Source organism: Eriocheir sinensis, chromosome 32 (assembly GCF_024679095.1).
Source record: "Eriocheir sinensis breed Jianghai 21 chromosome 32, ASM2467909v1, whole genome shotgun sequence".
NCBI classification, from domain to species: domain Eukaryota; kingdom Metazoa; phylum Arthropoda; class Malacostraca; order Decapoda; family Varunidae; genus Eriocheir; species Eriocheir sinensis.
In genome coordinates, this window is record NC_066540.1 from 6,250,999 (window position 1) to 6,263,861 (window position 12,863).

A 12,863-nucleotide genomic window follows, 5' to 3' on the forward strand; every position below is an offset into this window, starting at 1 on the left:
TTATGTATGTTGTGTGCATGATGTCTGTATAGCCGCACAGCACTTGGCGACGCACTCCGAGGCACTGAGGTTGCTAGGTTGTGAGTGGGGTCTTGCGTGGGGGTCATATTGTTACGGGTATGGGTAGAATTTTACAAGTGCAGCGAGTAGTGGGCTTTTTTATTATTGTTTACTTTTTTTTGTGCCCTTGAGTTGTCTCCTTTGTTGTAAAAAAAAAAAAAAAGTGCGCCAATCTCGCACTGGCAGATGAAACTTTTTTTTTGTAGTGTTTGGTGTGTTATGAAATAATCTGCTAACTGTTTCTGTCACAAATAATTAAATGATTGACTTTTCAATGCCTGTGTACACAGCACCTGTAAAATAACTTGCAGAGAGAAATGTTCAACTTGCTTACAGTTTCTATATTTCGCACCGGGTTCCATTCCTGGGCGAAGTGGAAAAATTTGGGCGTCTTTTCCGATACCCTACGCCCTTACCTTGCCTTAATATCTCCTCTCTCTCTTTCTCTGGTCATCCCATAGTTAGTTAGTAGGTTAGTTGAGACACTTACTATTCAATATTATTACCTTGCCTCTCTCCCTCTCCCTTCTGATACCTTTCTCTCTCTTTTATCTGTAAATTTCTTTGTTCTTTCTTACATTATTTCTTTTCTCATCTCTCTCCTTCCCTTACCTCCTCTCTCTCTCTCCCTCTTTACCTTTTCCTCTCTTCCTCTCTCTCTCATAGGAATAGAACACACAAACATTACAAATTAACTTTTCATTAATAGAAAAACACACATACATACATATACATAGTAACTTTGATAAGGCTATGTGGGTGCTATGTTGGCTAGGGGGGGAGGGAAGGAGAAGGGGGTCCTTCATGAGGCTGGGGGGATATGTGTCTGTGGGCAGTTGTCAACATACTGTGGGAGGTACATCTGTAGGGTCCTGTGAGCTGTGGTGAGAGAGAGAGAGAGAGAGAGAGAGAGAGAGAGAGAGAGAGAGAGAGAGAGAGCCTCTATCTCGCCTCTCGAGTCTCTCACTCACTCACTCTACGGTCTAATGTATATAATTATGCATATGTTGTATTATATGTATATAGCTAATGTATGTTGTATGGACTAATAAAAATGAAAAATATAGAAAAAGGTGTTTGTCATATATATGTGTGTGTGTGTTCTCTTCTTCCATTCTTCCTCCTCTTCTTCTGATCTTCCTGTTGCCTTTATCATCATCTTCCTCCTTTTCCTCCTCTTCTTCTTCTTGGTCCCAACATCAACACACACCTGAGGAGAATAACTGTATTAATGGATTGGAGAGAGAGAACTATACCAAATGAAGAAGATGCAATAACAGAAGGAGGAGGAGGAGGAGAAACTATGCTAAAAAGAAATATGAGAGAGGAAAAAAGGAACAAAAAATGTGATGATCAGAGAAAGAGAATAAAGGAGGAGGAAGGAAGGGAGATAACCAAATGGAGGGAGGAAGGAGGCAAGGAAGAGGAAGAAGGAAGAGAAAATGTGATGATCCAAGGAAGAGAAAGAAGAGGAAGGGAGAGAACTAAATGGAAGGAGGTAAGTGGAGGAAAATGGAGAAGAAATTAGAAATAGAAGGGAGAGGAAAGAGAGACCAAATGAGGAAAAAAGAGGAAGATGCAATAACAGGAGGAGGAGAAACTGCTGAAGAAGATAAATATGAGAAAAAGAGGAAGAAGAGGAGGAGGAGGAAAAAAGGGAGAGAACCAAATGGAGGGAGGAAGAAGGAAGAGAAAATGTAATGAGCAGAGGAAGAGAAAGAAAGGAGGAGGAAGGAAGGAAGGAGGTAAGGAAGAGGAAGAAGGTAAGTGGAGGAAAAGGGAGAAGAAATTATAAGTAGAAGGGGGAGAGAGAGAGAGAGAATGTATAATATTACATAGAAAACACACACACACACACACACACACACAGGGGACTTAAATTTCCCTGCCTACCTAGATATTGACAATGTAATATACTTGTACTGAGTGACTCCACAACACCATGGTCTGCCAGGCCTGCTGAGACCCACTGCTGTATGTATGTATATATATATATATATATATATATATATATATATATATATATATATATATATATATATATATATATATATATATATATATATATATATATATATATATATATATATATATATATATATATATATATATATATATATATATATATATGTTTGTGTTTATCTGTTCTTGATTTCATTTCACAGACCTCTGTATGATTCTCATGTCAAGACAAGACTAATTTTAAGTAGACAGACTAACAAAAAGTGTCTCATCTTTTAATTAACAGTTTCCTGTACGAGTTGAGGGTTGTTGAGGCAGACAGACAGGCTAACATAAGTGTCTCAAGGTGTGGACTCACCCTCGGGTTTGGCCGGCAAGTCTGGCTACATCTTCTGTGCCTCTGACCCGTCCAAGAAGAGCCTCGCTGTGCTGCAGGGAGCTCTCAGGGGCACACTGGAGGAAGGAAAGGAAAACATCACAAGGGAGAATGACAATGAAAAGGAAGAAACACTGGGAAGGAAGGAAGGAAGGTATGAGGGTGGACGAAGGAACACTGGGAAGGAAGGAAGGAAGGAAGAGAAGGGAGAGAAATGATGAAGGAAATAAAAAGATTGAGAGAGAGAGAGAGAGAGAGAGAGAGATGGGGGGGAGGGAAAGGAGAGAGAGAGAGAGAGAGAGAGAGAGAGAGAGAGAGAGAGAGAGAGAGAGAGAGAGAGAGAGAGAGAGAGAGAGAGAGAGAGAGAGAGAGAGAGAGAGAGAGAGAGAGAGAGAGAGAGAGAGATACAACTAGATAGCTATACATTAAGGTCTAACACTTGGTACATCTAGCCCGCCTGAAAGGAAGGATGAACATCACATAACCTTACTCACCTACATATGACAAAATTAACTCTTACTCAAATGTTCTGGGGGAAAATTCATAAGTGGGCTACAATTAAATGACTGTTCAGGGAGGGGGATTCCAACCTGGCCGGCAGATTCATAGGTAGGCATGCTAACCACTACACCACGGAGCCAGAAGAATTAGCCACACTATACCAGGACAAATAATTATTAGTGTGTGCCCTGGTAAGATTCATATGTGCAGCCCTGGTAGTGGTTCTTATTATGTAACATAGTGAGTCAGTATAAGGGTATTGGTGAGTAAGTTTATGGCCCCAAGTGACTCAGTGTCGGTTTAACCCGTCCGCTTTGATTGGCACAGATTTGGCCTTCCCTGGTAGCCTGGTAACATATAGTCCCAGGTCCTTCTCTGCCTCTGTGGTGGATAGTGGTGTTTCCCATGTGGTATTGGTGTGCTGGGTATCCCTTCACTGGTAGCCTGGTAACATACACTCCCAGGTCTTTCTTGCCTCTGTGGTGGGTAGTGGAGTGTTTCCCCATGTGGTATTGGTGTGCTGGATATCCCTTCACTGGTAGCCTGGTAACATACACTCCCAGGTCTTTCTCTGCCTCTGTGGTGGATAGTGGAGTGTTTCCCATGTGGTATTGGTGTGCTGGATATCCCTTCACTGGTAGCCTGGTAACATACACTCCCAGGTCTTTCTCTGCCTCTGTGGTGGATAGTGGAGTGTTTCCCATGTGGTATTGGTGTGCTGGATATCCCTTCACTGGTAGCCTGGTAACATACACTCCCAGGTCTTTCTCTGCCTCTGTGGTGGATAGTGGAGTGTTTCCCATGTGGTATTGGTGTGCTGGATATCCCTTCACTGGTAGCCTGGTAACATACACTCCCAGGTCTTTCTCTGCCTCTGTGGTGGATAGTGGAGTGTTTTCCCATATGGTATTGGTGTGCTGGATATCCCTTCACTGGTAGCCTGGTAACATACACTCCCAGGTCTTTCTCTGCCTCTGTGGTGGATAGTGGAGTGTTTCCCATGTGGTATTGGTGTGCTGGATATACCTTCACTGGTAGCCTGGTAACATACACTCCCAGGTCTTTCTCTGCCTCTGTGATGGATAGTGGAGTGTTTTCCCATGTGGTATTGGTGTGCTGGATATCCCCTCCCAAGGTGCAGGACTTTACACATTTTTCTTCATTGAATTGTAGCAGCCACTTTTCGCTCCTTTTCAGTTTCTTGGTGATGTCTAACTGTAGGAAATCCGCATTCAAGGGGTTAATTAACCTAGTAGCACATTTAGCACGTGCTACAGGCCCCACGGGAATGTAAAAAATTAGTAACTAAATTTTTTGCCCTTAGGCACAAAAGGTCGAGACAAAATAATTACTCATTTTCCCAATTTTTTGTAATATTATTATATAAGATATTACTATATATAACCCGGTAGCTGCGGGGATCATGTTTCTTAATGGTCCCTCTAAGCGAGAAAAATGAAAAAAAATCACCCCTCACACAAACCATTCCATAATATATATCAAAGCATTTGTGATCAGATTATGTATCATCTATCTTGGGGGGTTTATGTCACGGCACAAATTTGGCCCGTCGCTGCTTCCGGGATAAGAAAATATAGGAAACTTCACTAGGGCATAGTATAATAAGCCTGGCATTGTAGTACACCATATACGGCATATAGTCCAGGGCTTCCCAACTCAACTGGCGGCCCGCGGTCCAGATCCGGACTTAGGTGTTGCAGCTGGACCCAAGGCTCCAGCAGACATAAACATGTGTAAATTGAATAGCATGAAGGTCCTGGCGATGGATTCTCTTAACCCTTGACTACGGATTTCCTACAAGAAGACCTCACCAAGCTACAGGAGTGGAGCAAAAAGTGGCTGCTACAATTCAATGAAGAAAAATGCAGTCCTGCACCTTGGGAGGGGATATCCAGCACACCAATACCACCATATGGGAAACACTCCACTATCCACCACAGAGGCAGAGAAAGACCTGGGAGTGTATGTTACCAGGCTACCAGTGAAGGGATATCCAGCACACCAATACCATATGGGAAACACTCCACTATCCACCACAGAGCCAGAGAAAGACCTGGGAGTGTATGTTACCAGGCTACCAGTGAAGGGATATCCAGCACACCAATACCATATAGGAAACACTCCACTATCCACCACAGAGGCAGAGAAAGACCTGGGAGTATAAGTTCACCAGGCTACCAGTGAAAGCCAAATCCGTGCCAATTGCAGCGGACGGGTTAAAATGTGTATTTCCTTGACTGTCTGTAGGGTAAGTTAGGGGTGTGTTATACATAATATACTTAACCTATTAATGCAGATAAAAGTTTAGTAGTATAGATTATATTAAATATCAATAACAGAAAAAAGCTTTAATGGCGGTCGAGGCACAAGTGCACAGCTGAATCTAAGTGTGAGTTTTGGCCTCTCATCAATAGTATCTGTACTCATGAGTAAGCCAGTAGTACGTTGGTAGGGTGTTGAGTATAATAATATATCGTGATGACAAAGGGGTATAAAATAGTTTTTTTATTTTCAGAAGCGACCGCACTGCTGGTGTGTATTCAATAGGTGTACGTTAAGTTGCCGGCACATTCACAGACCAACATTCGAGGGGTTATCATAACATTGAGTAAAGATAAATCTGCAGCGAATGTTGGCCTGTCAATATACTGCAAACTTGACGTACCTTATATATTTTGGGAAATATTGGATCAGTGCTGTTGCGGTCCGATCCGGCTGTACTGTTGCTGGATCTCAACAAGACCTTTACGAGATGACATTGTATCGTCTGAGAGTTGCTCATTCTTTTGGGTTTTGTTCTCCTAATGTCGAGATCGCGTTGAAGATTTATTTAACTCTAATGGTTACCAACTGCAGTGGTGAACGCTCCTTTCCAAAATTAACTAGACTCAAGAAGTAAGAGTCAGTATGGTTCAAACAAGATTGAACCACCTCTCTCTAATGAGTACTGAGCAGCACGAGTCACTGAGGGAAATTAGCACGTCAAGGATACAACTGAGGAGTTTTCTGTTGCCAAGTCTCGTAAGTGCTTCACGTGAGCCACGTTGGTCTGCACTCAGTTCAGCAAATGGTTCCAAGATTCTCCGAGGCAGCACTAATAGTCTACTGGATAAGCTACTGCCTGCTATGTTCTTATTCAAAAAGGAGTAAAAAGTGTACAAAATAAAGCCATCTTTTATCAGGTGAGTCCTCCCTTCCCCTTTTCAAAAATACGGCTTTATATGAATTTTATCTCATTCCTCTACCTCATTATGTGGCCATTAACTGTGAGGCAAAGGGTATCTCATATTGTCCACCACTTGCATTACAGAGGTGACAGCACAGGACACAGGGAAGGCTTAACCCCTACAACACGAGGACGTGTATACTGTGTCCTTGCGTGCCCCGTACCACATCCCAGGACGCGCATACTGCGTCCTGGCTCGCTTTAACCAATATACAAGTTATTTTATCTCTATATTTTTGCTTACATCTCAAAATTATCAATTAATTTATGTTTCTTTATATGCCCCATTTAATTCTGCATGTTTTCTTATATAATACATGATGATTCTGTTGAGTTTATGGCTGAAAACTTGTTATATTTAATAGCAACATTTGAAATTTGGCGCACGGCGATCCCGGATACGGCGCGGCGTGCTGTTTTGGCCCGGCCGTAGTGAGTTTCTTTATGTGCACCATTTAATGGACTGCATTGGCTATACAGGCATATGGCCACTCAACTCCAAGCTGTACTTTCCATAGATTTCAAGTTATAGAATAGTGTGTGTCTGAAGCTGTCTCCGAGATACATACACGGCCATGGTGCCGCCATCGCTCCAAGCCGATGACATTGCACACGCTTCGCTCCTGCCCGATTTCAGTTTTTCTCCAGGTCAAATAGTAGTGTCAGGAAATCGTGTCGAGGTAATAAGTGAGTGGTCGTAGGCTCAGAGCGGTGACTCTGCCAAGGCCTTGTATCCTGGAGGCAGCCTCAGATCCACTCTAGTACATAACTTGAATTCTATGGAAAGTACTGCTTTGACAGTTCACCAAGTGGCCACGTGTGGCACTGCCTGTATAGCCAATACGGTCCACTCTGCATGTTTTCTTATATAATACATGATGATTATGTTGAGCGTATGGCTGAAAACTTGTTATATTCAATAGCAACATTTGAAATTTGGCGCGCGTGGCGATCCCGGATATGGCACGGGGCGCTGTTTTGGCCCGGCCGTAGTGAAGGGGTTAAGAGTGAAGATACAGGCCAACTCTTGCATTAATAAGCTGGACAGCACAAGACAGCTGATAGGTCCAGGCACCCAACAGGAACAAATAACACCATGACTCTTGCATTAATAAGTTGGACAGCACAAGACAGCTGATAGATAGGTCCAGGCACCCAACAGGAACAAAAAACACCACAACTCCTGCATTAGTTTTTTAATCAGACTCTCTAAAAAGATGGTAGTGAAAACACCAGTTAACTCTCACATTATTAAGTTGGACAGCACAGGACATAGGGAAAGCATGAGAGAGTGAAGGTATACCGGATAACTCTTGCAACATTAAGTGGGACAGACTCACCGAGGAGGGTTGGGTCAGCTGGGCGTCCTTCACAGGGGTGGTGAGGGCGCAGGCAGCAGAAGTAGCTCACAGTAGGAGTTTGAGTACACTCTCTGCCACGACCTTCACTGTAGCCAATCTGAGGGTGTTAGTACATCAGTCGGGAACTTGAAATGGCTGAGAGTAAAGCTACAAGATGCCAAGTCAATCATCCACTCCATCAGGAAGTTATTTACTTAGGGTCGCATTATTAGACATTTAGCCGCCCAAGAACACATATTTGACAAGGCTTTCGCAGGAGTTGTGGGCATTTCCAGGGGTGGTTTTATGACCCTGGTGGTAGTTTAACCCTTCTTCTGTACCATGAGCCTGAAAAACACTCATTAGAACCTGACTGATATCCCCCTTTGACCTTTAGAAGTAGCTGATGTGAGCAGGGAAAGTGTCTTGTAATACCAGCCTTAATCTCACAGTCATTCATTCATCAGTCAGTCAATCTTACACACACACACACACACACACACACATGCAGAGGCAGTGTGGTCTCCCCATAAGAAGAAACACATCAAGAAACTGGAAAGAATACAAAAGATGGCAACAAAAATGGTTCCAGGGATTGACATACGAGGAGAGACTAAAGGAAATGGACTTACCAACACTAGAACAAAGAAGAGAAACGGGAGACCTAATACAAATCTACAAATTATTGAGCAAAATGGAAGAAGTAGACAATGAGGAGTTACCACTAAAAGAAGAAATTACCACCAGGAACACAAGAGGACACAGTCAAAAATTGAGGAAGGGAAGATGCTTGAGAGACATAAAGAAATATAGCTTCCCGCAAAGAAGTACAGAGGTTTGGAACAGACTAAGTGAGGATGTAGTATCAGAAAGGAGTGTGCAAAGCTTCAAGGAAAAGTTGGATAAATGTAGATACAGAGACGGGACCACACGAACGTCAAGCCCAGGCCCTATAAAACTACAACTAGGTAAATACAACAACTAGCTAAACACACACACACACACACACACACACCTGATGTGATAATCTGTTGATGCAGTGGGTTAAAGGAGAAACAAGGCTAAGAGGAGATGACCAACCATCAAGACTTGACCTAATTTTCACAAAAAATGTTGAGTTAGATGAAGGAGTCAGTCACGAGTGCCCCTTAGGAAAGAATGGCATCAACTATGACAGATGAAAACTATGGAAGGATTTGAATACCAAGATGAGGCATATAAGGAAAAAATGAAAAACTATACAAAGGAAGATTATGATGTTGGACTCAAGACAGAGAATTGCAACAAAATGGTCCCAGAACTCTCGAATATGACGTATGAAGACAGATTGAGGGAGATGGACTTGACGACACTGGAACAAAGAAGGGAGAGAGGAGATTTGATTGCACTGTACAAGTTGGTAAATAAGTTTGATGAGGAAAGGGTTGGAAAGTTTTGTTTAGTGGGTGCAACATCTGTGGTCACATGCCGGAGAGACACAGAAGGGGAAGGAATTCTAGGAGAAGGGAACAGTTGGAAAGTTTTGCTTAGTGGGCACAACATCTGTGGCCATATGCTGGAGAGAGACAGAAGGGGAAGGAATTATAGGAGAAGGGGACAGTTGGAAAGTTTTGCTTAGTGGGCGCAACATCTGTGGCCATATGCTGGAAAGAGACAGAAGGGGAAGGAATTATAGGAGAAGGGAACAGTTGGAAAGTTTTGCTTAGTGGGCGCAACATCTGTGGTCACATGCCGGAGAGACACAGAAGGGGAAGGAATTCTAGGAGAAGGGAACAGTTGGAAAGTTTTGCTTAGTGGGCGCAACATCTGTGGTCATATGCTGGAGAGAGACAGAAGGGGAAGGAATTATAGGAGAAGGGAACAGACCCCAGGAGACGGGACACAACCCCCCATTAATGCCTGGTACACTGCTGGGTGGACAGGGGCGTAGGGTATCGGAAAAGCCGCCCAAATTTTTCCACTCTGCCGGGGAATCGAACTCAGGCTCTCTGGGTTCTAATAAGTGTTTCTTGAGGTTCATGGTACAGAAGAAGGGTCACACTACCACCAGGGTCATAAAACTCTCTCGGCTGTGAGCTGAGCATGCTAACCACTGCACCACGAAGCCCCTTCACACCTTACCGATCTGCGCCCATGTTGCATATCGTGGCCATGCCGGTGCAGGAGATGGAGTCCACGCCAGGCCAATGCCCCAGTGCCGCCTTTAACTGTCAGAATTCCAGCGACCTTCAATATGATGTCTTTGGGTGATGTCCAACTGCTCAGCTCCCCGGTGAGCTTAACACCAATGACCTAGAGAGAAGGCATATTAACCTCTTGTAATTTCTGGCTTTCTCCTGGCTGCAAAAATAATGACAATGAATTTAACCCTTTGACTGTGGATTTCCTATAAGAAGACATCACCAAGCTACAGGAATGGAACAAAAAGTGGCTGCTACAATTCAATGAAGTTTTAAGTCCTGCACCTTGGGAGGGGATATCCAGCACACCAATACCACATGGGAAACACTCCACTATCCACCACAGAGGCAGAGAAAGACCTGGGAGTGTATGTTACCAGGCTACCAGTGAAGGGATATCCAGCACACCAATACCACATGGGAAACACTCCACTATCCAACACAGAGGCTTGATTTTTCTCTTCCTCTTCCTCATCTCTTTTTTTCTCCTCCCCTTCCCCCTTTTTTTCTCTGCTTCTCTTCCTCTTTCCCTATATTCTCCTCCCTGTTCCCCACCTTAAGAATGGTCGTCCTGGGAGCCATGATGTTCGCCTGGTACTCCGGCAGCGTAAAGACTGGTGGGTTTTTGTTCATGTCGCACACCACCGTGAAGCTGGCCTGGATCTCTTCGTCCATCACGGACACCTTGAGGCTGTGCACGGGCAGGGACTCGCGATTCAGGGGTGTCTCAGTGTATAGACTGCCTGGAAAGGGGTGAAGTCTATATGGTATAAATACACAAAGAATGACCTCACATTGTTATATAGAAAGTTTCATTATTAAGGAAGCAAATATGAGTTTTCTGGGTCAAGTGTATGGTAATTATTCAGGGTTTTGTTAGGTTAGGTTAAGTTTAGGGTGTCTTTCAATATGAATTAACAAAGAATGGCCTCTCTTTGTTATATAGAAAGTCTCATTACTAAGGAAGCAAATGTGAGTTTTCTGAGTCAAGATGTATGGTAATTATTAAGGGCTTTGTTAGGTTAGGTTAAGTTTAGGGTGTCTTTCAATATGAATCAACAAAGAATGACCCTACTTTGTTATACAGAAAGTCTCATTAGTTAGGAAGCAAATATGAGTTTTCTGAGTCAAGATGTATGGTAACTGTTCAGGGTTTTGTTAGGTTAGGTTAAGTTTAGGGTGTCTTTCAATATGAATCAACAAAGAATGGCCTCACATTGTAATATAGAAAGTCTCATTACTAAGGAAGCAAATATGAGTTTTCTGAGTCAAGATGTATGGTAACTGTTGAGGGTTTTGTTAGGTTATGTTGAGTTTAGGGTGTCTTTCAATATGAATCAACAAAGAATGACCTCACATTGTAATATAGAAAGTCTCATTAGTAAGGAAGCAAATATGAGTTTTCTGAGTCAAGATGTATGGTAACTGTTGAGGGTTTTGTTAGGTTATGTTTAGTTTAGGGTGTCTTTCAATATGAATCAACAAAGAATGGCCTCTCTTTGTTATATAGAAAGTCTCATTAGTAAGGAAGCAAATATGAGTTTTGCTGAGTCAAGATGTATGGTAACTGTTGAGGGTTTTGTTAGGTTAGGTTAAGTTTAGGGTGTCTTTCAATATGAATCAACAAAGAATGGCCTCTCTTTGTTATATAGAAAGTCTCATTAGTAAGGAAGCAAATATGAGTTTTCCGAGTCAAGATGTATGGTAACTGTTGAGGGTTTTGTTAGGTTAGGTTAAGTTTAGGGTGTCTTTCAATATGAATCAACAAAGAATGGCCTCTCTTTGTTATATAGAAAGTCTCATTAGTAAGGAAGCAAATATGAGTTTTCCGAGTCAAGATGTATGGTAACTGTTCAGGGTTTTGTTAGGTTAGGTTAAGTTTAGGGTGTCTTTCAATCAAGGCCTCACAACAGCATGCTCTAGTGATGTGTTTTCTTGAGGTATGAGATGCAGGTCAAGAGATAAGTTACTGTAATATGATCTCAGGAAAACTTCAATGATATGTGGGAGGGAAAAAGGCAGGTTTCCAGCTCTTTTTTCTCCTTCTTAGTTCTTTATTCTGCTGCCTTTCCCTGCTCCTCCTCCTCCTACTACTACTACTACTACTTCCACTATAACTATGAACAATAACATTAATGCGTAAAACCTCCATACGAATCTCTTTCAAGAGTAGAAGTAGATTCAGTCTTTCTCTACCTTCCTTGTTCATGGTGACGGCTGCTTCTGAGGTCTGGTGCAGGACGGTGTATCTCAGCTTGCCCAGGTCCCAGGCATCAAGGTCCGTGGCCACAAGGTTGGTGACCACCTGGCCGGGAGACCAGTTTTCCTCCACGTAAGCTTCGCAGAGTGTGTGATTGAACCTGCAACAGTAAAAATACATAATAAATAAAAAATGAATAAGTAAATATTGTAGATATACAAATAAACACAATAGCTTGGTCACACCCAGAAGAGTGCAACAGATGGAAGACTGCGTACGAGAACAAAAGGTAATCCTTGTGACGGTAAATGAGAGCGTCGAAGGGAAAAAAAAAAAAAAAAAAAGTGATGTGGATGAAGCAAAATAAAAAGGTAACTAGAACGAGGTGGATGACAATGACAGTAAATGAGAGAACAAGGAAATGGAGGAATGGGAGAGCAAAGCGGATGAAGTCAAAACAAGTACAGTAGAGCCCCACTTAGCGCAAGATCAATTAGCAGAAGCCAACATCTACCAAGGAAAAAATTAATTAGCGTGAAAGCCTCACTTAGCGCAAGATCAATTAGCACAAGCCACCATCTACCGAGAAAAAAATTAATTAGTGTGAAAGCCTCAGTTAGCGCGAGATCAATTAGCACAAGCCACCATCTACCAAGGAAAAAATTAATTAGCGCGAAAGCCTCAGTTAGCGAGCAGCCACCACGACTGAGTTTTGAAAATTGCGCCAAGCTGCCATGATGCGCGGCACAAGCTGCGAGAGCCCTTACTTTACGCCATGTTGATACAGGGCAAGTGCTTTGTTTACGTTGTGGATGTGGATACGGGCAACTGACCTTGGCTGTGTGTGATGCACACCAGGAAAATTTGGACTTGCCGGTTGTCCAAGCTGCCGCCAAAGCGGTGGGAAGAAAAGGGCTCAGTGTGACACCAAGTTACGGTGAACCGACAACTCGCTCCTGGATGGGTGCACGGGCGTTGCCAGTAGCCACAACGGTTA

The 12,863-nt window shown here is 43.0% G+C and overlaps 1 protein-coding gene and 1 long non-coding RNA gene across 2 annotated transcripts; both read right to left on the minus strand.

Moving 5' to 3' along the window:
- Window positions 1-676: 676 nt before the first annotated feature.
- LOC127006089 (uncharacterized) lies at window positions 677-9,594 on the minus strand. Its single transcript, XR_007759052.1, has 3 exons — window positions 7,487-9,594; window positions 2,381-2,475; window positions 677-1,270 (listed from the first exon to the last, which is right to left on the minus strand). It is a non-coding gene; the product is annotated as an uncharacterized LOC127006089 (long non-coding RNA).
- A 9-nt stretch (window positions 9,595-9,603) lies between these two features.
- Window positions 9,604-12,026, minus strand: LOC127006418 (protocadherin Fat 1-like; the record flags this gene model as incomplete). The annotated part of the gene is given in 4 exon segments (XM_050876371.1): window positions 9,604-9,611; window positions 9,664-9,778; window positions 10,222-10,409; window positions 11,863-12,026. Coding segments are annotated over 4 exon segments (475 nt in total), but the record flags the coding sequence as incomplete, so codon positions are not given.
- Between the last annotated feature and the right edge of the window lie 837 nt (window positions 12,027-12,863).